The sequence below is a fragment of the Manacus vitellinus genome, unplaced genomic scaffold (assembly GCF_001715985.3).
Source record: "Manacus vitellinus isolate BGI_N305 unplaced genomic scaffold, ASM171598v3 scaffold_131_pilon, whole genome shotgun sequence".
In the NCBI taxonomy this organism is placed as follows: domain Eukaryota; kingdom Metazoa; phylum Chordata; class Aves; order Passeriformes; family Pipridae; genus Manacus; species Manacus vitellinus.
Genome location: NW_021938958.1, coordinates 199,317 through 224,259, shown reverse-complemented (window position 1 = coordinate 224,259; position 24,943 = coordinate 199,317). Strand labels below are relative to the sequence as shown.

The following is a 24,943-nucleotide window of genomic DNA, read 5'->3' as shown; positions in this document are numbered from 1 at the left end:
CAAAAGCTCCTGAAGTTCCACCTCCAACATACTGATAGTTTTCAAATCAGTCTCATGTCACTTGAGCTCTTTTAAGCCTTATGATGGGCTGAGTCTGATGAAGATGAGAGTTTTACTTCCAAAATGATTGGTTTACATGGTGAAGGAAAGATATGGGAGTTTCTGACACAACCTGGACTTTTGGGGGAAAGCAAAGAGGTCGGCAACTGACATGCAGCAGGAGTCCTTCATTGTGAGCCTCTGCAATGGTACATGCTGTTGATACCACTAAACACTGATCTTTTCTAGTGTGCAAAGCACTCTCTTGTCAAACAGAAACCATAATCATAAAATAATTTAGTTTGGAAAAGATCATTGAGTCCAACTGTTAAACCAGCACTTCTAAGTCCACAACTAGGTCCAACCATGTCCCTAAGCACCACCTTTGTGGGACCCAGTAGGTATTTGCCAAAGTCTAATTCAGGAAGGACAGGGCTTCCTTCCCACTGCCACCTCCACTGAGACTAAACACTTGGAGGGGCTGAATTGGAGTTTTTCTCTTGAGGAGCTCAGCATGGTACAGGTTCAGCCTAAATAGTATAATATATAAACAGCGAGAATTAATCTACAATGTAAGACCCCCAGCTGGTAGCAAAAGTGGTATCCCAGCACAGTGTGTGAATTTGGGTTATACTTTCTGCAGGTGCTGTTGGTCTGTATCAAGGCATATGTGAACTCAGAGCCTGAAGATATTTGGCTTTGCACTGCTCCCAAGGAGGTTGTTGGCTGCCTCCAGACACTTGTCCAGCTGAGACACTGCAATCAGGGAGAGACAGAGGCTTTAGATGTCTCAGGCAGGGGGGAAGAGTCCACAGATAGAAGGAGCAAGGGGACACAGGACTTCTTCACGTGCCTGCAGGAAATCACGGCCCTGCGAAGGAATGAGGCACATCCCACCGGACAGAGAAGGGAATCAGCAGGAAAAGGATGGTCAAGACTCACCAGTTCGGCTGCACAGCCAGGTCACGGCCTTGGCCTCCAGAAGTTCACAGTAGTCTTGGTAACATTTGTCGGGTCTGTGCAGCCAGGTCACAGCCAGCACTGTGGCCCAAATGCTTGGTTCCATGACCTGTAGGAAAACAATGGACTGCCATGCACTGCCAATATCTCGCCTGTCCCCTCACTGCTTCCCCTCATCCATTGTAGCTTATGGTTTCTGATCCCTTCATTCATCCCTTGGGATGCCAGTGTTGCCACTAGCCAAGGTTTTTCCACTGCCCCACTGTCCCACTGTCACCATAAGAAGTTCCTCCATTACCTCACCAGGCATCTTTCTCTTGATTTCAGCTTCATCGACCTCCAGCACAGAGGCCAATCCTGAGCTGAGGGCCCAGGAGCCATCTTCACTCTGCAGTGCTACCAGCTTCTGGCACTCAGCAAAGGCTTCAGTGGACCACGGCCCAAAAATTGGAGAGCGCAACACGTATGCTGTAGGATCCACATACTTGAGAGAAGAAATAGACGGTGGTAGTGGTTTATGTGCTGTGGGAGAAGATGTGAACAGGAGTATTGGGAAAATCACAGGAAGCTGACCCCACTCTACTCCCCTGTGCAATGCCCCGGGGCATTATCTCTGCTCTCCTTTGGGCGGCTTCCTGCTGCCCAAAGTCCCCCCTACATGTCTCCAAAGCAGTCCAATCCATAGCCCCTTCTGGACACCCTTAAGTCATCCCCAACCTTGACCACTGCCTCTTCTTGCATTCCTGCCCAGCTATGTCCCAATACCTACCTCTTTTGATACACCCCAACACATTTTGTTCAAACGTGTGTATGGTTCAGCACCATCCCTGCCCCCTCCCTGGTTGTCCCTGAGCTGGGCCTCGTATTTACTGAAGGACATTCAGATACGAGGGTAACTAAGGGAAGATTAAAGGCAAAACTCATCGGTTTCCACACCATGAACAAGACATGGCACCATAACCCTCCTGTAAGACAGTGGATTATCCCTACATCTCCCATCTGGGTCAAGGCCCCATACCTTTTGAGCAAGCCCCCCGGTTGGGCAGGGCAGCAATGCCACAGGTGAGCCGACGGAGGGCACACCATGACTCACGCACTGCTGTCAGCCAGCCAGGTGGGACCCAGATGGTCACCGGATAGCAGGAAGAGTCCTTACACGAGCCAGGAAGCTCAACAAGCTGGCAGGGGATGTGTGACTGGCAGGGTGCCAACAGTGCCAGAGGCCCTTTGGGGGTAAAGAGGAAAAGGGACTGAATTAATCACATGGGAAAGAAGCACCTGGTGGTGATGGGCCCTGCCCCAGGAACCTGGGAATGCCCTGTGGCTGAGGTTCCAGCTCCAGTGGAATGAGGACATCCCATGGAGCTGCCCCACCAACTCTTTTCTGCTGGTGACTTTCCTTACCTCGGTACCAGGTTACCCTCTGTGATGTACGAATGCCCACATAGCTGGTAAAGGGGCAGATGATCCCTGAAGCGAGGCTGATCTCCACCGCACGATGCCTGGGTTCATCCCCTGACCCACTCGCAGCCTCAAGAAACAATCTCTGCAGTAAGGACCTCACAGCCAGACGATGCCCAGCCAGCCTGGGAACAGAGTGGGGTGAAGCCTGAGCACCTGAATCATCTCTGTACTGAGGAAAGAGAGAGAGCTTGGACACTTGGGTTCCGTCTCCTCAGGGCTGAGGATGGACAGAGGGAAAACCTGGATGCCTCGGTCCTTGTCTGTCTGGAGGGAAGTGGTGCCCAGGTGCCTGGGTCCTATCCCTGTGGGGTCAAAGGGAAGGAGGGCATGCTTGGACACCTGGGTTCTCTGAAGGTTTGGGATGGTGTGTGGAAGGTGGAAATGCACAAGTTATCTGTGCCCCCTCTCGGTTGGAGTCCACATTAGAAATGAGGGGAATGCATCTTCCCTGAGGATAGGTTCTCACCGTCCATCTCCCTGTGAGCACAGTGGGAATTCAATCGTGTGAGTGACATCCTGGCCCTCCAGGCTGCACTGCAAAGTCATGACCCCCTTGGCCACTGTTGTATCCTGGAAACACATGGGAAGCTACTGGAGGTTACTGGGGACACAAGATGGTTACTAGGGGATATTGGGAAATTACTGAAAGATTACTGGTGGTTACTGGGAGGTTACTGGGAGATAGCTGAGGGTGACTGTGGTCCCAGCTCTCACCTGTGCCTGTCCATGGATCTGGGCATAGAGAAGACTGTGTTGACCCTGAAAGATAGACTGAGGAGTACCCCCCAGCACTTCAACCTCCAGACCACGTGGCAGGGTCCAGCTCAGAGAGACTACTTCAGCTGCTGGCTTGAGGGCTCTCTTCAGGCACTGCAACACCTGGGGACAGAGGGCAGAACACCATAGTTTGCAGCAACTTGGATCCCAGTGTCAGGGTTCCGTGGGGGACAGTAGAATGTGTGGAGTAGCCTGCACCACTTGGATTTGCTGGACACAGCCAGATCTGTTGGTTATAGTGGTGCAGAAGCCCAGACCCCCAGGTTGTCCATGGGCTACAGTCAGGGGCAGACTGTGTGCCCGGGTTCCCAGGGCAGCTGGGTCTCAATTGTTGTGTGTGGGTAGTTCATGTGCTGGGGTGATTGGAAGTCAGCATGTCTATGGAATAGAGGGGAACCTGCTAGGGCTCTTGGGTTCCTACCACAGCTGTCATACTGTTGTTGGAGGAGACATAGGTAACTTCACCCCCTGTCTCCCTGGCCAGGGCTATAGCCAGGGCAGCGCTGTCCTCAGAGAAGTAGAAGGAGAAGCACCTATGAGAAAGTAGGGAAAGATGTCAGAAGTGAGAGCCAGAGGTGGGTGCAAGTATGCTGGGATACACAGGCTGGAGTTAAAGCTGGGGGAAGAAAGCTAGGGTGTGGAACAAAGGAACAGGAAGAAGAGCAGGGAGTGAGGGAGTGGGTTGGAGCTGAGGTTAGACAGGGAGCTGGCAGAGGAGAGCTGAGGTTTGGCGTAGAACTGGAATCAATCTCATGGGGCTGGAGCAGAGCTTGGGGGCACATTGGGGTTGACAAGCCCTGTGCCTCAGTCTCCCTGCTCACTCTGGGAAGAATGCCTTGGTTGTGAGAGTAGTAAGAAAAGACTCCCTCATGGGGTCTTGGCACTGGAGAGCTGAGTTGACTGACAAGGGTCTTTGGGACACTGAAGGAGCCCAAGGATTGGAACAGGCACTGATGCACAGGGACCCTCACTGGGGATGGAAATGACTGGATAACCAAAGGGGAACTGGAGGACTCAGGACAGAGAATCCCCATTACCGGTGGCTGTTGCGATGATGACAGACCTCAGCTGCGATGGCTTCTTTGTCAGAGGGTAGCCCAGTCATGAAGATGAAGAGCTGAGAGACAGGGAACATGAGTAGTGGGGTCCTCCACAGGGACCCCAAAATGGAGAAAGCAAGCCCTTAAACTGGAGAGAGAGGGGCCAAGGAGAGAGATGCCCTGTACAAAAACTACCCCAGGGAGAGCTATTCACTGAGGGACAGAAACACCCAAAATTATAGACCCACTTCTCCATTCCCTGACATACACCAGTATATTTCTGGTGGGTCCTTTCCCCCACACTACGGTGTCCTCTCTCTCCCCAGGACACCTGCCCCTCCACCCCTCCATGCTCCTGACCCAGACCTGGCATGCATGCCCGCGGGGGCGGGGGGTACTGTAGACTGAGCGGAGGGTTTCAAGCAGGTTGGTGTCACCCAGACTGGAGCCGGTGGAAGGAATGCGCCACAGGGCATTGGTCAGGTTGTCCTGAGTATATTCAACACTTTGCCTGCAGGAAGCACAGCGTGTTTGGAGCTCCGTGCCCTCCCTAGTTCTCCCTGAGACTCTGTCCTGCAGCACTTCCCACAGCTATGCCCCAGGTTCCTCTGCAAGTCCCTACCCCACACTAGTTCTTAAAGAAACCTTGTTTCATAATTCCTACAGGACTGCTCAGCAGAACCCCAAGAGGTTCTATTCCATAAAGCCAAGATCCCATCCCAGAATCCAGCCTTGCCCTACAAGTAGTCAGTCATGCCCTCCAGCCCATACCCACTAGCCAATTTCAGAGCATGTACACCTGCCCTCCAGCATCTAACTCTGCCCCATAGTGCCCATTTCAGTGCCACAGCACCCAACCATGCCCCACAGTATCCAGCCATACCCACAGGGACCCTTTCCAGCCCCACAGCACCCGGTCTGCCCCATGTTTGCTCACGGGTAGATGCCCACAGACGCTGCTTCATAGCAGTAGATGTTGAAGTAGCAGCCCAGAGGCAGGCTTTTGAGGAGGAAGAGCAGGGAGTCCTGTGGAAAGACACAGTAGGCAGGTCTTGGGAGGCACTTGTGGGGGGTATGGATACCTTTGACCGTAGACTCATCCTCCTAAAGTCTCTGGACTCCCCTGGAGGACCCAAGACAGTGTCCTGAACTCCCCTGGGCACGCAAGAAACTTCAGGACCATTTCAGGTCCCACCAGCCCCTACTCACATCTCTGTCCCTCTCTAAATGCCTGCTCTGGCTGTCAACCTGCTCCTCCACCCTGGTCCCTGCTCTGCAAGGGTACCTGGGCATGCTCAAGAAAAGTGGTGTCCAGGAGGAAGATGAACTCTCCAGACTGGCGTTGCCCAGGCACTGGCTCAGGGATGCTGGGTGCCAGTGTCACCAACACCATGGGATCACCAAGCAGGGAGCCTGGAGGAGATGGGAATGAGATAAAAGCCATATGGGGACCCTCCTCTTCATCCTGGTTCTGACGCTCATTGTGTTTTCAGCTTCCCCCATCCCAGAGGCTGTGATGCCCCATACTGGTACCTCAATACACTGCTGCACTGTCCACAAATAGCACAGCCCATATGTTTCAACTCAGTGTCTCCAACAGAGCTGACCAGTGAGCTCTAACATAAAACTTCCTGCACACATCTTGCTGTATCTGATACCTCACCACAGTTTCTCCAGAATTCCACACTGACAACCCAGGACCCGAATGATTCCATGTGAATTGCCTTCCATTCCCAAACCAGTGTCCAATGATTTCTTATCCCCAGAATCCCATGTCTCGCTGTGTCCCTATGCCTTCTGCCAGAGCTGCCCTTATATTCCCTCTCCACCTGCACTCACCTGGAGGGGCCTCAGGGTTTCCCTTCTCCACCACAGCACTGACTGCACTGGGATTTCCAAAATACACCAGCAGCTCCAAATCATGTTGTCCTGGGGGGCTGCCAGCCAGTGAGACCTGAAGAACATGTGTGGTCATACACAGGAGGGACCAGACCCAACTTTGGACCAGGAGCACAGGCACTGATCCCAGTTTCTCATCACATCCCTTGTTTCTCAGTGTTGACATACATCCCCAGCTACTCCTGGGATCCTTATACTCAGGAGAGCAAACCTGTGCAGTGCTGTGGTCCTGGGCAGTGTAGATCAAAGGGGTGAGGGAGCAGTTGGCCTGGACATTGGCTACTCCACGGGGTGACTGCAGGCTAGCAGTGAGCAGCAGGCTGTAGGGAAGGTGGCTACTGTGACAGTTCCAGGCTGCAAGGAGAAACATGGTACTAGGTAGGGCCCAGGCTGTCCCTGCAGGAGTGAGCAGGTGGACAGCATTTGGCATCCATATATATGTCATATGGAGAGAATTGGGGGTTATCAATGAGGTACTTAGAGGGGTCCATGAGTCTGTTTATGGGAAATGTGTGTGGGAGGTATGGATCCCCTCCTGGGGTACAAGGAAAGTTATGTGGATCTGTCTGGAGGCTGCACGTGGGGAAAATGTGGGTCCTCTACAGATGTAAAGTGAAGTTGCATCCGGTCTGTTCATAAATACATGGGGACCCTGTGGCCCTTTCATGTGGTGTGTGACTGAGGTGGCAGGTTCCTTGTAGGATCACTCACCGTAGAGTTGTGTGTAGGGGTGCAGTGTGTGCGGCAGCACAAACCGGGCTGCTCCGTCTGGCTCCTGTGACAGCTCCTGGACATAGCGTAGTGTCACGACCAGCTCCCTGCCAGGGGACAGTGTGCCCAGGAAGCAGGCAAACACCTTGCCTGGATACCTAGACTGATCCTGAAGGTATTCCAGATTCTCCCAGCTCCCTGTAGCCTCATGAAGCTGCTGGGCCTGGGTGGGAAGGGGAAGGACAGAAAGCTGATCACCAGGCAGACCATGGGTTGCTCCTCCCACACCCCTGTGGTGGTTTGCCCATTCATCCCTGGATGCTGGTACCTCATCCTGCAGCATGACCTGGACCTTGGCATCCTCACTGCAGGCCTGGAAGGAGTATATGGACATTTGTGGGCCCAGGGGGAAGACAAAGAGGACTTCTGTGGAGATGGGACTCTTGTTCTGGTACGTGAGTTCTGAGGCCACGTCAGCCACATAATCCTGGATAGCAACATCTACCACAGCACTACACAGAGGTACTGAGCAGAGGGGCATGTAGAGCCACTTCCCCAGCAAAAAGGATCCTGTTGCTGTACAGAGACATGCAAACTTTCCATCAGGCACACATGAAGGACACAAAGAGGTGCTTGGGACTGTTTCAAATATTTGGCTGCTCCCACCCTGGAAACCAAGACCAGGTGACCAATGTTAGCAAGGGTATAGTGTGAGCCTGGCATAGAACAGTGTTTGCCTCACATCCTCTCAGGTTCCCTTTTCCTCCAGGTCTCTGTTTCCCATCCATTTCCTGTGGAAATGCTCTTGATTGTTCCCATCCTAGTTTCACTCTGGGAAGATCCAGTCCAGCTATTTCCCTCTAAGGTTGCCCAACCTCCTCCTTTCTTTGTTCCACTTTGGGAGCACCCCACATCCCCCAGACATCCCTGTCTGATCCCCAGCTCACTGTCATGGGTGTAGGATTTTCCTAGAAGTCCAAAGCTTTGATGCCACATTTCCGGAGACCTGCAGAGAAGGAAGGTCTTATGTAAGAGGAGAGATCCACACCAGGCAGCCCCTATTTGATGATCCCTTGTCATTTGCCCATTCCTACACACATAGGGAGAAGCCTCAACTCACTGTGCACAGCCAGAGAAAACCCAGAGATTCAGATATGCCTGTTCATTAGCACTGGTATGTCACCAGGAGTGTCTCTGCAATGCAGAGTTCAGCAGCACATCCCCACCATGGGAGAATCTTGAAGAATCACAGAATTCTCAATGGTTTAAGATTGTTCAAGCGCCCTGCAATGGGCAGAGAAACCTTCCACCAGACCAGGTTGCTCCAAGCCCCCTCCAACCTAGCCTTGAACATTTCCAGGGATGGGGCATCCACAGCTTCTCTGGGCAACCTGTGCCGGGGCCTCACCACCCTCTGGGTAAAGAATTTCCTCCTAATATCTAATATAATCTCCCCTCTTCTACATTAAAATCATTCTCCCTTGTCCTACCAGTATCTGCCCATGTAAAAGTTGCACATCATTGTTTTTCTAAGCTCCCTTTAAATACTGAAAGGCCACAGCAAGGTCTTCCAAGTGCCTTCTCTTCTCCAGGCTAAAAGTCCCCAGCTCTCTCAGCCTGTCTCCAGAGCAGAGGTACTCCAGCACTCTGAGTATCTTCATTACCTCCTCTGGACCCTCTTCAAGAGGTCCATGACTTCTTGTGCTTGTACACAGTGCTCCAGGTGGGGTCTCATGAGGGGAGAGCAGAAGGGGACAGTCCCCTCCCTCGACCTGATGGCCACATCTCTTTTGATGTAGCCCAGGATGCAGCTGGCTTTCTGAACTGCCAGCACACATTGCTAGCTCATGTCCAGCTTTTCATTCACCAGAGAAATGAGAGATAGCAAGGGGAGAAGGTGTGAAAGAAAGACTGGATAGGTGGATGGACAGGGGGATGGATGGAAGGGACTGGCAGTTAAGGCTAATTTTAGGACAGATGGATGTATGGGTGGACAATCAGAGAGACATAAGAATTTTTGTTGAACTGGATGGATGGGCAGGTACCCATCACAAACAGTTTTGTGTGAATGCAGCTGCACTAGGAATAGCTATTTTGAGGATATGTTCATGGAGTAGTTTGTGAGAGCAGGTTGAAAGTCCAGATAATAATGGGAATATGATGGAGAGAGAAATGAGGCCAGGTTCAGGTATTCCATGATTGCAGAGCAATTCCCTGAAAGGCAGTGGAGGGAAGGTGTGATGTCTGGCTGTCTTCAGGCCAATGCCAGAAGGTGAAAGGGAATGCCCTCCATCCCAAAGCCTTCCAAATGTCTCTGGTTCAGACACATTTGCCTCAATTTCCCCTGTTTCTGTTCTCGGATGTCAGGGTCGAAGTACCAGAAACATCCCTACCCTGCCATCATGCTGACAGGGTGGACAGCCAGAGCAAATATGGTATAAGTCCTGAGGGGAACAGGGGTAAGGGATAGTCAGGGGGATGGACTGATGAGGCACCAGCTCCCCAGTAAACAGGGACAATCCACAGGGAACAGGATCAGAATAATGAAGTGAAGCACAATCAAGCAGACACTCACCAGAACCAAAGCCAGAGCCAGCAGGGAGCGACTGACGGAGGGAGAGATGGAAGAGGAAGGGAGAGATGGAAAGACAGAGTGAGAGGTGCCCGGGCAGACAGGGAGATGCAGTGCTACGTCAGCTGAGGGGTGACTGTGATGGAGAGAGGCGGGGGCAGCCGGACGGACGGATGGGCCGGCGGGGAGGCAGAGCCGGGGGCGGAGACAGAGCGCTGCAAACCTCCTCCGAGCAGCTGGCGCTGAGTTCCGTGCGGGCTGTGGGGATCCTGGATATCCGGGAGCCTGGGAGGTTGTGGGATGGGGAAGGGTGAGGGGCCATGCCCGGTGGAGGGGATCTGACAGGGTCCCTGGATCCTCCTCCCCGCTGTGCTGCGGGTCGCGGCATCGCACGGGCTGAGTGTCCTCCCGCCTCAGATTGATCCGGGCACGGCCACGGACTGGACCGCAGAGCCCTCGGCAGGACCGAGTCTTCCAAATCTCCCCGCCAGGCCTTTCCACTCTGTCCTCACATCTGACACAATGGGCAGCGGCTGCCAAGGGCCCCTGCAATCAGACTAGTCTCTTCTGTGTCACCCAGGGAGGTGGCACTCGACCCCCAGGAACCTGTCCCCTGCCAGAACTGCAGCGCTGGCTACAGACTGGGAGGTCCATTCGCTGATTGGTGCCAGGTTGTTAATCAGGCAGTGGATTGCAAAGAAGCAAAACTGGCCTGCTGGCCAGCTGAGGAGTGGGAAGAGTTGGCAGACAAGCTCAATATATACCAAATACACTACATTTGACCTGGGTGCTTCTTCTCACCTGCTGAGTTGGGATGGTGCATCTCCTCCTTCCTCCCAGCCAGCCCACACTTGTCCCTCCCTGGCACCAGCCCCTGGCTGAGACAACCCACCTCACTGCTGGTGTCTAGACACTCAAGGGGCCAAGTTGCATTTGACTTCAGATATGTTGCTCCCAGAGCACATCCTGGCTGCCCTTCACTCACTGGGAGTGTGGAGAGCACTGAGCTCTTGCTTCTTCAGCAGACCTGGGCAGCTTCCCTCAATCTGCCTCTCAGACTGGTGTGATTCTCAGATCAGACCACTCCAAGGGCTGTGCTGACAGTGTGACAGCTGTGACCAGCACAGGCAGTTCAAGATGCCTTTGTCCAGGTTCTGCCTTTGTTCAAGTTCTATCACAGTGTGTCTGATGTCAGTACAACCATGGACAGAAAGTTCTCCGAGGAAGAGAGTGAACCAACATTCGTGTGCTGCTGGTAGATGAGACCCATGACTTGACCTTCAGGAATTGGTGGAACACTCTGTGTTGTCTCCAATAGTTCTGATGCTTATGGGTAGGCAAAGGAGTCCCATGTGTAGATGTTACATGCTGCATCTGAGCAGCCAGGGAACATCTTCTTGCCTCTTGGATCATCCTTTCCTCAGCACAGGGGATGAGTAAGTGGCACACTTGGTCAAAAAGGGCCACAAACACTGAGCTGCTGACCTCTTAACCCAGCTTCACCTTCCCAAAACTTCTGTCCAGCTGGATGCACAGTTGAAGATTCTCACAGACTCATGACTTTGTGCCAGTGAGTGGTTTTCAGGTACTGAACCTCCAGTATCTCTCCTCTGAGCATCTCTGGAGGATGTCAACCCCCTTGAGTCTGGGCCTCTTTTAAAGTGCAAGCTCAGAAAGGAGAGGAACTGAGGTGTGCAGAGACTGTGGTTCTAGGTACAAATCCATGGAGCTATTTGGGGCACTATGTTTCCACTGGTTTCTTAAGGCTGGACAGGCCCAGAAGATTTGAGTGTGGAGGCCCTTTCAGGGAGCAGCAAAGACCAGCTGCTGCTCCAGGGAAGGGGAGTTGGGAGCCAAATGCACCAGTTGGGTGGGCAGGAGCAGTGACTTCAAGAACACAGAGCCAGGATGCTGGAGGGTAATTCAGGGTCAGAACTGGTTCCAGAAAGAGAGGCCGGGATCAGGTACAGTCAGTGGTCACCCAGTAAGTTGGGTAACAGCGGGGACAGGTCCTTGTTTCTTGCTTTCTTCTCAACAACTCATATTGGCAAAGGAGCTGGCCTTGGACTCAGCCATCTAAACTGCTTGATTGAGCCAGCTGAACTCCAGGAGGGACACATGCTCCAGATCTTGAGTGACTACACCCCAAAGACTGACGTACAGTACAAGTTCTGTATTCTTAAGCTACTTTTGTTCAAACTTGTACCATCCACCCAGACCTATTGTGGTATGAATAAGATTCCAGATGTGCTTCTCTCCCTCAGCTGGCAACAAAAGTTATCTGATGTAGGCTCATTTTCTTTAAGAAGTCCAACTAGCAAGTTTTCAGAAACTTTGAGACTTTAAGATAGTTTCCATTCAAATGGACAGAGGAAGGGAAGGAGTCAAACAGAGGAGAACTGATTCCTGCTTCTCCGTACCTTCCAGAAAAAATGACTCTGGTAGAAGTGATTTTCACACAGTTGGGAGCAAGCCTTCCAGCCTTTCTACATGTTACAGAAATCCTATAGTGAAGTAAATCCCATTGGTACTTACCGATTTGAAAGAGCTTAATACTCACCATAGTGCATTACTGCATTGTATCTTGGACTGGGCCCTCTTCACTGCTCCCTCATACTCCCCATGCCTTATTCAAGGACTCCAGCTTGCAGACATACAGGTTTTACAATCACAGCATTTCTATTAGGGAAGACAACTTCTCTCACATGTCATCAGTGTGAAGTCATGGTCATCCATGCCCAGAGAACTGTTCTTGGAAGGCAGGGTTAACTTCTGGGTGTAGACCAAAGGACCATATAGAGTCTTGTGGGTCTTGTTCAGCTTGTAAATAAGGGTTGTAAACTTTTTTAAGGGCATATCGAGTCTGAAACATGATTTACTAGTAATCACAGGCCAAAGCAAAGTCTCAGACTCTTTCTGAAGATAGCAAGCGGGCTTTGAAACTTTAAGTAGACTCTCTGTAGAGTTCCTGAGCTAGATTAGACTACAGACAAGGCAAGGACTACCCAAATCAGGATAGAGCACCAAAGCTAAGGGGGTGTCTGAACAGTGTAACAAAAACGAAACCTGGACACAGATATGTTACCTGCATAGGTAGACGTCAAATATTGCAAGGTAAGGGATGAACTTCAGTTTGTGATAAAGGTTGAGAAGTTCAGTTGTATCACCCTAAGTACCTTTTACCACCTGGGATGCTCCAACCATGCAGATAAGTTTGGCAGATAGCAAAACCCTCTGAATAACAGCTGAAAGTTGTGGGAAATAACTTCCAGAGCCACATACCATGTTAGAAACCCATATTAGATGACTAAATCCCTTCCTAAGTCAGCTGAGGCATTCAAACTCCAGAGCTGGGAATGGAAAGAAAAAAGTAGGATCAGTAGGGTAATGGGTAAGAAAAGCATCTCCTCAGTTCAGAAACCATATAATGGCACAGTGTGCAATTTCTTCTAACAATTCGGCACGAGCACCAGACCAGGACAAAGAAAACTACAGTATAAAGGGAGTGTGATTCATCATCCCAACATCTGGAATTCTGGAGTACATGTCCAGAAATGTCTCTGGCAACAAATTTTTCAACAGCTCTACCTCAAGAGATGACTCCACCCTTTGGTCCGTAACTCACTTGAACCCAAGGAGCTCCCTATGCTCCTTGTCCTCCTCCCAGGGCCCCCTGACAGTTTGTCACAGACCCAAATGGTCTTTTGATATTAAATCAATCACAAGAACTACAAAATCCTCAGGGGTACTTGAACAGTAAAGGTTATTTATTTCTTCAGCAAAGTTTGAGAAACTTGTTGTACTTTCAAAATTTGTTCTGCTTTTTCGATGTGTAAATATTTTCTTTCTAAAACGTTCTTGTTATACTGTTATTCCACCCATGACCATTCTTATTCTTTCTGATTTCAATAATAATTCACACAAATGTTCATAACATAAGGGTATATATGGATTTTCAGTAATAGAGTTTAAACATGATTAATGTGGGTTTGAAGGCTCTGGTCTGATCCAGTCTATTTTAAGATGTAAAATTCAGTTGCCAAAGTTACTGAGGAAGTAACAGGTTCAATTTCCTTTAGTGTTTGCTTGTTCATCAGCACCCTTTAATCTGTGCAGTAAAAGATAGTGTTTCAATCAGCAAATGAAAAGGAGATGAAATCCCACATGAGTACCTTGTGTCTCTTTAGAATGGGCAATCTGACTTGGCTTGTGGAGAGTGTTTTCCTTTCTAAATACTCTTTTTTTCCTGACAGATAAAATCCAGTGTAAGGTTCCAGGCAATCCATGAAGATTTTGGTTGCTGTTTAATTAAATACATCCACAGAGATGAATGAGACCTAAATAGGAAGATGGACAGCTCTAGTTCAAGGCTGAACTCAACTAATGGGGTATAAAAAGGAAAAGGAGGAATTAATGGAAATAACCAGTTTGTAATATAGCTAAATAACTTGTCCATTACTGTGCCAGGCTCACCAATCGAGAAGTCTCTAATTTTTGATCCCTGACAAGTTCAAACTTTCCAGGTGACATGAAGTGAGAAGTGTTTACTTTGTGTAATAGAGATGATGATATAAAAAATATGGGTGGAACAAAGTAATAAAGCCCATTAATTTTTTGCAATACCTACTGTGGACTCTGTAATAGAGGAGGGTACAAATAGGAAGAATACTCAAGTGGAAAAAGAGGAATTCCGATAAAAGCTTTCAAAAGGGTTAGTATATGGTTTTTCTCATTTTTTTTCTTGTGGTTTCTCACATTGTCCTCCCCACCTAGAAAATGGGGACAGTGTTGCAAACTACACAGGCTTCTTAAAACCTATATTCACTTAAAATGATAAGAGAATATAAGAGTTTTCATGATGATTCCTTTGACTATGAATGAAACACAAACCTTTCATTTCAATGCAATGAAATTTAGCTTCTTTCAGAGAGGAAGGTGAGAAATCTGACCTTTGCTTGTTCTGAGATGCCTGCAAAGTTCATTGTTTTCCAGGCCTCTTTGACAACCTTATTGCTTTATTCTGCCCATCCACTTCTGGGAGTGTCACCTCTCAAGTGTGGTGGGAAAGGCACCCACCACCATTGTTAGGCTTTGAGTCCTTCAGGGGTTCCATTGAGCAGCTCTGGAGAGATGCTGACCTGAGGTGATTCAGGGCTTTAGATCTGGCCCCTGGAGCTCAGAACACCATGGAGTTTCTCCAAGAGCACTGCAGAGTTGGGCTGTGCCTCTAAGGAGACCATGAGGAACATTTCCCCAGAGCCAGAGTGTGACTGGCTCACAGTGAGAGGTGACTGCCTCTCCCAGCCACTGTCTGTAATTAACACCTTCAGATCTGCACTGAGGTGACCTCAGCTCTGTGTATGACTGGAAAAGGGAAGGATATTATTGTTAAATGCAAAGCTCAACCTGGCACCCATCCTCTCTGATGTGCACTGTAGAAACATGAACATCTGGAGAGAATTCTTTCCTTTCTCTAACATTTCTGTCAGAGGAATGGTGGCGTTATGTCACTGGAATGTGGTTGGTTCAGCCTGCCTTGCTGTCCTGGCTCAAATGAGATTTTAAAGGCTCTAGGTTGACATTGGTAGGAATAAAAATAAAGACAATACTGCATCATGACCACAACATATTGAATCCAATGTAAAATCAAATACAGAGAGACAGATGTGTTTCCAAATACAAAATAACCCGAAACGACCAAACCTCAAAACAAACCAAAAACCACAAGAGGGAAAAAAGGAGAAAATATTTCATCGTACAAGGAAAGTCACAACAGTACTTGGATAGAATGATACATATTACCGTTGTAATAATAACATATAAATAACAAAAATTCATCTATGGATGCAGTTCTTCAAAGGATTAACGGGACTCTTTGGCTTTCTTTTTTCCCCTTTTTTCCTCAGAGCAGTTTTAAAGCAATCACATTGCATAGTGGGTTTCCCTGTCTGTAGTATGGACGTGGCCTTCTGCACATGAATCCCAGAACAGAGATGCTGAGACCTAATTTCTGCCTCTTTTGGAGGGCCCTTTGGATACAAAATGAATCTGCACTGGCAAAGCTATTGACAAAGGTGACATTATTTGAAGGGTGACATGCCTGAGCATTTTTGATGATTGTCCTCCAGGATTATGGCTGATCAGATAGAGATCAGAAACTGCCTGCAAGAGGATTTACTCAACATTTTGAGACTGGAACTATGTCTGGGCTTGCCTTTCACCAACCTTGACTGCTGCTACCTGAGACTGGAGAGCTTAGTTCAGCACTGTAGTCATGACCTGCAATAAGTGTGAACTCCTTTGCTGCTCAGGGAGAAGTTTCTCCTTGTTTTCCCTCCTTGACAACAACACTGACATCAATAAAGCTGATTTCTGCTCAGAACTTCTGCTGGAGATTCTTGGGCTTGAAACCTGACAGTGTCCTGAGCTGCACCATGAGAAGCAAAGCCTATGGAGGGAAGTGTTTATTCCCTTTCAGGCAGCACTGATGAGATGGGCTCTGCAATAGTCCCTCCAGTTTGGAGTCCTCCAGTATGAGAAAGGTGTTCATAAGCTTGGATGAGTCTATGGAGGTGACCAAGATAGCCGAGGTGCTGGAAGAGCACAGTGTTTTCGGTGAGACATAGGGAATGGGGGAGTTTCTTGGAGACCAGAAGGCTTAGTGTACCTTATGACACACTCCAGTACCAATGGAGAGGCTACTGAGAAGGCAAACACAGGCCCTTCAGAGAGGTACCTACAGGAGGATGAGGCAATGATCACAGATCGAGAAAGCAGAGGTTCTAAGTGATTTTCAGGAAAAGCAAAAATGGCTCTGACCAGAACTGTGCATTGACAGTGGTCTGTGGAAGTTCATATTTCAGGTCTTGCAAGATGTAAGACCTGGGCTAAGGCCTGAGTAACCCAATCTGCACTGAGGGTTGATCCTGACTTGAGCATGACATTGTAACAGTTGGCTGCTAAGGCCCCTCCATGCCTGAATGAGTCTGGAACCCCAGGGTTTCCCGACCTTTTGCAGACAGGTGGTTTAAAGGCCAATGTCACATGTACCAGGCACCATGGGGAAGGAGATCCCTGTGCCCACTGCAGACTCTGTGCCAGGGGAATCTCTGGGGCCATTAGGGCTCCTTTACAAAGTGCTGATGGGGAGGGGGTGCTGACGCATTGTCACCCATCTCCCAGTGTATCCCATGGAAGAGCACTTTGGATTTTCCTCATCTCTTGTATCTTTACCAGACAGGCAGCTCTGTGATCACTCCCTTGCTAATCCCCCTCCCCAACATTCTCACTGACACTTGTTGGTTGTGGTGACTCTCAGCTCCAGAGCCTGTGGGACCTGTGCTCATCTGCCCCACAGTCACTGGTGCTGCTGACTGCTCCTTTCCTGCTCACGTGGCACACGTTGACTGCATGAGAGAGAAGAAAGTGCTGGACCTAGGGAGGGGTATTCTGGTGTGGCATTTGGGTGGAAAGGGATGTTATGGGAGGAGAGAGAGCAAAGCCAATGTGGTTCAGGACTGGATGGAAAGCCTTGAGAGCATGATGTGTCAGATTGTGGTGTGTCTTGGTCCCTTTTGGCCAAATCACCATCCTCTTGACACCCAACTTTAAAATATTTATATGCATTTATGAGCTCCCCTTTCAGTCTTCTTTTCTCTAGACTGAGTAGGTTTGGTTCCTGGAGTCTTCTCTCGTCAGAGAGATGCTCCAGTCTCTTAATCATTTTTGTGGCCTCCACCGGACCCTCTCCAGTAGTTCCTTGTCTTTCTTGTACTGAGAAGCCCAGGACTGGATGCAGCACTCCAGACATGGCCTCACCAGGGCCGAGTAGAGGGGAAGGATCACCTCCCTGACCTGCAGCCACACTGTTCCTGATGCACCCCAGGATCCCATTGGCCCTCCTGGCCTCCAGGGCATGTGTCTGGCTCATGGTCAACTTGTCATCTACCAAGACTCCCAAGTCCTTCTCCACAGAGCTGCTCTCTAGTAGGTTCTTGGGGTTACCCCTCCCCAGGTGCAGGACCCCACTCTTGCCCTTGTTGCACTTCTTTAGATTTCCTTCCACCCAACCCTCCAACCTATCAAGGTCACACTGAATACAGAGCAGCCTTCAGGTCTATCAGTCGCTCCCCCTAGTTTTGTATCATCAGCAAACTTGCTGAAGGTATGTTCTATCCCTTCGTCCAGATCACTGATAAATGATCATAAAAAAAAAAGTCATAGAAGAAATACATCTCTCCCTGGTATGACTGACCAGGCTTGTCTCTCTGCAATACTTGCTTTTGCCATATTTGGCATTCTCTATCCCATCACCACACCACGAGGGCACTTCTTGGCCCAGCCAGGTCTGATCAGCTGATTCCATAGGAGAAAATCTCCACATTTCAGCCCTCAGGCATTTACAGGTGCAGAGAAAATGCTTCATCTGAGGTTCAAGGGGATGGAAAGGAAACACAGGGTTTTAAACAGGCCTCCTGATGTTGAGTCTGTCTGAGGATCCTGAGGTGGTTTCAAGTTGGTAATAGAAACCCACATGCTCCCATTGGTTGCAGAGATGCTTCTTGTAGGAGGCGTGTCCAAGGCATGTCTAACAGGTCTCTGACAGCAGAGGCAAAGCAGGCGTTAGACATTTATGCCAAGGCCATAAAAAGCAGGCAAGGTAGAAGGAGAAATCCTGAACTGCAAATCTGCCTAGCCCTTGTTCCCAGCAGATATCAGCCATTTGCAGTCTTGTTTCAGTGGGATCAGACTGACAAAGACCCACTGCAAATTCTAAGTGGCTGTTTCTGCCCACGCACCACCTAAAACTGTGTGGACTGCTAATGAAATGTTTGCTAAGCTTGTCATTAAAGGCAGAGGATGACTGCAGGAACTAGACGGAAGGAATCCTGCCATCATCTACATTCCAGCTACGAAGGACAACTTGGATTGGATGCTGGCTGAGGACGCAGGATTCCAAGCTGCCTTGGCAAGCTTTGATGGTGACATTTCGGTCCATCTCCCTAAGCACAGATTGTGGGCAGAAATCAGTAATTTACCTTTAAAAGCCACAACCAGATGCAAAAATGAACCAGTGAAAGGCCTCAGGGCCTTCACAGATGCATCTGGGAAAAACATGAAAGGCTGCAATGGCTTGGGTAAATCCTGGCACAGAACAGTGGGAACGAGAGGTACAGATCATGAACCAAACTTCTGTACAGGTTCTGGAACTGGTTGCCATTCATATTGCCTTGGGAAAATTTTCTGAACAACCTTTTAATGTTGTAACTGATTCCTGTTGTACTGTAAAGTTAGTCTCCTGTCTCGAGAGTTCATTTCTTCGAGATATTGTTAGCCCTCACCTGTTGTCTGAAATGCGTTCTATTTGAGTTCTTGTGAATCACAGAAAGTTTGATTTCTATATAATACACACAAAGTCACACGCTGACATGCCAGGGCCGATAGCTGACAGAAACTGAGAAGCTGATAAAGCAGCTATGTTTAACACCATACCTAGAGTCTTAGAACAAACGAAATTGTCTCACTCATTTTTCCATCAGAATGCATGTTCTCTGAAGAGACAATTCCAGATAACACTTAATCAAGCTCGAGACATCATAACGTCATGCCCAAACTGTCAGAAAATCACACCCATGCCATCTCAGGAAGGCGTTAACCCCAGAGGGTTAATGGCAAATGAGATCTGGCAAACAGATATCACACACATCCCCGAATTTGGCACATTAAAATATATACATATAAATAGATACACATTCACAATACATAACTGCCACAGCACACACAGGAGAAAAGGCCAAGGATGTGATAAAACACTGGTTCAGTTGTTTTGCTACCCTTGGTACCCCAAAACAGATCAAGACCGATAATGAACCAGCTTTTATCTCAAGAAAAGGTAAGAAATTTCCTGTCAGAATAGAGAATTTCACATCACAGGTATCTCACACACTTACCAACTGAACAAGCAATTATTGAAAGGGCACATCGCACACTGAAACGCATGTTAGCTAAACAGAAAAAAAGGGGGGAAAATCTGTGTAGCCCGCAGGAGCATCTGTGAAAAACCATGTATGTTATCAATTTTTTTAAATTGTGACAGTGCTGAAAGAAGTAGATATGAAAAGCAGTACAAGCCTCAGGCTCTTGCCTCTCCCAAACCACCAATCATGGCAAGAAATTTGATTTCAGGGCAGTGGACGGTACCGCTAGACCTCGTGACTTGGGGGAGAGGCTATGCCTGTGTGGCTGCAGGAAAAGAGCATAAGTTGATTCCTTCGAGGTGTGTAAGACTCTACTTAGATACACAACCACAGCAGCAAGAACCAGAGTAACGCAGAAGTTATAAAAGAGTTATGTTTATGTTTCAGGTTTACATTTAGGGACGACCAATGTGGCAAAAAGCAGTCTGTAAAAATCTGTGAATGTGTGTGTGAAATGAATGAATGGCGGCCGCCAATGAATGAGAGAGTGAATGAACAAGAGAGTTGTTTGACTGGACAAGTATATTGAACACAAAAACACCGCACAAGATAACACTACCTCTGCCACAAGGTCACTTTAAGAGAATTTAATTTTGCTAAGCTTAACCTGTTTCTTAAATAAAGTTGTTCTCCTCAGTTATTCAAAACCCTCAGATTAATAAAGACTATAAGTGTATGCACAGTTGGGCTAAGGCCTTTAGGTTAATAAAGTTATTTCTCCAAGTTGCACTACCCTTTAGGAAAATAAGAAAGTTTTATAAGGTTTCCCACAGAGGTATAAGAGGCCAAGCAAGCGATGTGCTGGGTCATTGCAAGCTTTGGTAGTTTACAATGTACTGTTCTGATTGTTTGCACTGTTGTTATTACACTGTTTTTGTGACCTTCTTATATAATTGAGAGGGGGGTGATGTAGGAGGCCTGTCCAAGGCACGGGGGACGTGCTGGGGCAGAGAAGCTCAAAGGAGCATGCGTCTAAATGGATAACCCTATTGGTTAGAAGGTCACATGATATCAGGGTATAAAAGGAAGCGCAGGATTTGAAATAAACCTCTTTGTTCTCCATCTCAGAAGAGCGTGCATCCTTCTTTATTATATAAAGGCTTAGTGACACGTGGTTCCTACAGCTTCTGTTTCTGAAAGACTGCATAAATGGTTTGGCAAGGCTGCTGTCTCTACCTGCTGGTTTGAGTGCAAGAGATTGAGGGAGACAAGGGAGAGCATTTGCAGCAGTTCAGGGACAAAGATCTGTATTGTGTGTCCCACCTACAGTCCCACTCAGGTTCTCCCAAGGAGTGTCATCTCCTCCTTCTCATGCTCAGGCTTTGCATCCCATCCTCAAGAAGGCAGCACACACAAGCAAGTTTGAAGGAGCTTTTATTGATGGACAGAAAGCAGAGCAGGAGATGGCAGTGTTGGGCAGTAGTGGGAGGAAGGGAACAATGGGAAACTGGATGTGCTTGGAACCTGCTTTCTTACCTTGCCAGGGAGACTTCCCTTAGTGCAGAAACCATTGCCTGGCAAGGTATCTCTGACCTCATTTCATCGCCCATAAAAGCCTCTGAGCATCAACCAATGTTTAATGCATTAATGAGAAGAATTACGGAGAAGAAGCACTCAGCATTTTAGTCACTGGAGGGAGTGCCAGGTAGCTCTTGGATTGCAAACTTTCTCAGCTGTTCATTGATGTAGGCCTCAAAATAAGAGATGTTGGTAAATACATTAGGGAAGTGTCTGAATTCATATCCAAGAGAAGCAATGCCATGGGCCTTCTGATTGCAGAATAGTGGGCCACCAGAATCACTCTGTGGAGTGAAAGAAATGGAAGGGGTCAGCCCTGTCACAGCACAGCTCTCCTTATCCTAAGGAACAAACTATTCCACTTCCCTCTCTCCACATGAAGAACCTCCTCTTCTGACCCCCTCCCTCCTTCCAGGCCCAGCTCTGCAGGGTTTGTAGCTGCCTCACTACTCCTCTAAGACCTTCTGGGAAGCAGTTCAAACCTGGAGGCTATTTGAGATTCAAAAGCTGCCTTCACATCCTGAAAGGAACAATCAAATCCTAGTTTAGACATGGGGGAAATAGCCAAGCCATCCCAGTGAGGATATGACAAAGGATTTACACAAGCTCTGCAGCCTGCTGGGGCACTGGCTGGGATGGGTAGAACATCCCCAAGTGAGTAAAGAGGCAAATTGATGCTGAGAGTTGAGCAAGTGCACCCCAGCTCAGAGAGCATGTCAGCTTCAGAGCTGCTATGAGGAGCCTCAGCACATCCTCCTGAAGAATCTGGTTCATTGTACTGCCCTTTTGACCCTCACCTGAGAACCAACCTGACTGTCTAGTCCCAACCTCATCCTAAGCTTACAGACAAAACCAACACTATGAAAATTGATTTTCTGCCATGCATAGCACCTGCACAGATCATAGCTGGAGGACTGTATGGATTAAAAGTCTGCTTATACATTTCCTCATGCTGCACCTCCTGGTCTGCCTATATCATCACATCAATCTCACACCCTGTTATCCATATACTGCCCCAGCCAGACACACTACATTTAGTTCCTGGTGCCACACCATCATTGTATCTAGGCAAGGAGATTGGTTTCATGTACTTAGTGGTCTTGGCCTTTCTCTTCAGCTATCAAGCAGAGAGAACATGGGATTAGAGCCAGTAAAGGAATGGGAACAACTTCATGGGTTTGGTGAGGTGAGCAGGGGGAGATCCCTTGGGCAGCAAAGATGCATGAGAACATACCTTCAGCAGCATGATATCATTTCCAGATCTATAATTTAAGTATCTGGGATGGATGACCCAACATCCAACTCGGATCTTCTACTGGCTTGGTTCTTGATAAGTTATGTTGTGGGCTCCCAGGGTCACAGTGATATTCACCTTTCTACCAGGAAACACCAAAATGTTACAGCTGCACTGGCCAGAGCAGCACAGCCCTGTGGCAGGTGGTTGGAGGGAGGTGGCACTGGGATGTACCTCCCCAGAGATTTGTTCTCAGCAAATTCCCTTTTGTAACCTGGGTTCCTTCCACCGTTCAACTGAGGGTCCCTCCCCCCACACTCACATAGGTCTGACTTGTCCCATTCTGAAGACAAAGGGAAGCAGGGAATGGGACACACACTGGTCCCTCTTTTGCAGCAGTACCTCTGAGCCATGGTAGGAGCCATGAACCAGGAGATCACTGCTGAGCAGTCCCGTCCCCAGGAGCACACAGCAACCTGGCAGACAATTCCTGCAGCTCATAGGGGGAGCTCAGCTCACAGAGATCCCTGCTCTGCCTGAAGAGACACAGAGAACTCTTTCAGCCCAGACCAGGACTGGGGCCCTTCAGGACTGTGTGAGACTTGAAAATATCCCACACAGAAGAAACAGAGGGTCTTACCCTTTTCCATGCACACAGTGAGCTGCTGAGAGCACTGCATCTGGCTGAATCAGGAACCCTTCAGAGTCAGAAATATTTGTCTCTGTAGCGGGGAAGGATGCTGAAACTGAAACCAGTACACCGTTGAAAGCTCAACAAGAACAATATTTATCATCAAGGGGTGGGCAACAAAACGAAAACCTGAGAGAGAGGAAGGAGGAGGAAAATAAGTCCTCAGTACAACTCCCCCACTAACTCAGGTGTTGCTTTTGAAGGAGATCCCAGAACGCCAAGAATTCCCCATAGCAGAAGCTGCATTCTTGGAGTGTCGGCAGGCTCACAAGATAGCGGGTGTCCCTGCAAAAGGCAACAAAGGTGTGAAGCTTGAGTTCCGCTCCCAGCACAAGTTCTCTACCTTTTATACAATTAATTGATGACGTTCTACCTGGGCAGGTGTGGCCAGCACCGCCCAACTAGAGGCCTTCAGTCTCTCCCTCCATTATACAAGTGGAGTCTCTTCTGCACATGTGTGGGTACTCTGGAATGTCCCTGCACCTGCGTGCTGCACCTCAGGGGGGCTTTCCTAAATGAACCTGGGGGCTTGCTTCATCACCTTTCTCATCACTTTCTTTTTCAAATGCCCTTGGAGGGCCGTCGACCAATAGTGAGGTACCAATTAATTACAGTTTATACAAGATGCTTCTTCAAGGACAAAGTTCGCATTTATCAGTGCTTGTTTTCTTATAGCTTGGCAGGAGAAGAATAGATTCTTACAGGTGGCTGGGCCAACCACAGACCAAAATAGCAGCATCTAATTTAGCTGCTGTAAGAATACAGTCTCATTTTCAATTTGTAAGTAAGCCATGTAGGGCCTGGAGTGGGGATCAACTTCCGTTCTTCCAAATCCTTCCTGAGAGAAAGATGAGAAGTGTTAATATCACATATGCCAATATTTCCTGTATTGTTTCGAGCTGCATGAGGAGAGAGGGTTCTTGGGCTGTCCAAAACATTGCTGGTGCACAGTGGAGAGACAGACAAGCAGCACTGCCTGGGGAGGGCTGACCACACCTGGCTCTGGATGACTGAAATGTTATCAAAGGGCACAACTCTAGTCCCTGTAATGTATCACTGGTTTCAGGCACAGTCTGAGCTGAGAAATAAGAGGAGAGTAGGAGTGCAGTGATAGGAGAGAAGACAAGGCCTCTTCAAAGCAGCCTCCAGGAGAAGGGTGGTAGCCCTGCCTGAAGTCTCTCAACGTCCTCCCTGGCAGCACTGGCTCCAGGGTTTCAAGCTGGAAGGGTCTCAGCCCCCAGTTTTTCTGACTCTCCTTTTACCATGAGCCCAGCCAGTCAAACCTCCAGGAAGGAGAATGCACTTAAGGCACTGACACTGAGGAGGAAGACTGGGCATCCTGTCTGGGCATCTCATTCCAATGCTTCATACTTCTTACCATGAAAACACTTCTGTTTTTTAGTTACATATAGCCTGAATGCTTTTACTTACCCTCCTCTTCTGTCGAAATTTGTTATAACCTCCACATAGAGTATGGCCTATGAACCACCACCACTCTCTGAGCATGAGCATCCACTTTTTACCCATCCAGTTGTTCAATCAGATCATAACATTTTGACCCACACAGAAGAATATGCTTGCTTATGACATGTCCAAAGCCTTGTTGAAGTCAAGGTAAAGGACATTCACTGCTCTCCCTCCTTCATAATGCCATAATTAGAGAAGCCAATTACGGTGGTCAAGCCTGGTTTACACTTGGTATGTGCTTGCTGCGTTAACAGGAATTTCTGCAGTACTGATGGAGAACTTGTAGAAGGGAACCAAATGATCCCAACTTGTTTCCATTGCCTGTGGTTCTTGTTCTTGAAGCAAACAAGCCAGAGAGTCTGTGCTGGTTTAAAAGTTAACCAGCAGGGGGAATGAACTCAACTCAAAGGAGAGATTATAAGTCAGAATAACAATTTATTAAAATAATACAGTAAGTACAATAATACAAACAAACAATTGGTCTCAACCCACAAAAAAACCAAATGTATAACCCAGTGCCCTGGGGCCTGAACAAAGTGGTGTTCCTTGGGCCCTGTTTGAGTCCAAAGTAAAGGGAGAGGGGAAGAACCTGCT

The 24,943-nt window shown here is 48.5% G+C and overlaps 2 protein-coding genes across 2 annotated transcripts in view; both read right to left on the bottom strand.

The window, feature by feature from the left end:
- Positions 1-498: 498 nt before the first annotated feature.
- Positions 499-9,784, bottom strand: LOC103754970 (von Willebrand factor A domain-containing protein 5A-like). The gene is made up of 19 exons (XM_018068238.1): positions 9,686-9,784; positions 9,466-9,578; positions 7,838-7,896; positions 7,219-7,466; positions 6,891-7,113; positions 6,391-6,533; positions 6,120-6,234; positions 5,566-5,693; positions 5,218-5,306; positions 4,647-4,791; positions 4,278-4,357; positions 3,665-3,773; positions 3,178-3,342; positions 2,930-3,033; positions 2,404-2,585; positions 2,018-2,224; positions 1,298-1,521; positions 982-1,108; positions 499-795 (listed from the first exon to the last, which is right to left on the bottom strand). The coding sequence occupies exons 1-19, from the start codon at positions 9,782-9,784 to the stop codon at positions 716-718; spliced, it is 2,640 nt and encodes an 879-aa protein (XP_017923727.1). The 3' UTR covers positions 499-715.
- An 11,277-nt stretch (positions 9,785-21,061) lies between these two features.
- Positions 21,062-24,943, bottom strand: part of LOC103754971 (mast cell protease 1A-like) — a 16,936-nt gene continuing 13,054 nt past the window's right edge. Inside the window, 7 exon segments of the mRNA XM_029957977.1 lie at positions 21,062-21,241; positions 21,817-22,074; positions 22,192-22,333; positions 22,832-22,937; positions 23,152-23,167; positions 23,646-23,720; positions 24,314-24,360. Coding sequence (XP_029813837.1) covers positions 21,062-21,241; positions 21,817-22,074; positions 22,192-22,333; positions 22,832-22,937; positions 23,152-23,167; positions 23,646-23,720; positions 24,314-24,360 — 824 coding nt within the window.

Bases quoted from the DNA above. Each gene is read 5' to 3' on its own strand.
- LOC103754970 (XM_018068238.1), bottom strand. From the start codon at position 9,784: ATGGCCCCTCACCCTTCCCCATCCCACAACCTCCCAGGCTCCCGGATA. The intron at 4,358-4,646 runs GTCTGGGTCAGG...CCTGTCTCTCAG, and splicing joins CCCGCGGGCATGCATGCCAG to CTCTTCATCTTCATGACTGG. The intron at 2,225-2,403 runs GTAAGGAAAGTC...TTACCCCCAAAG, and splicing joins GAGGGTAACCTGGTACCGAG to GGCCTCTGGCACTGTTGGCA.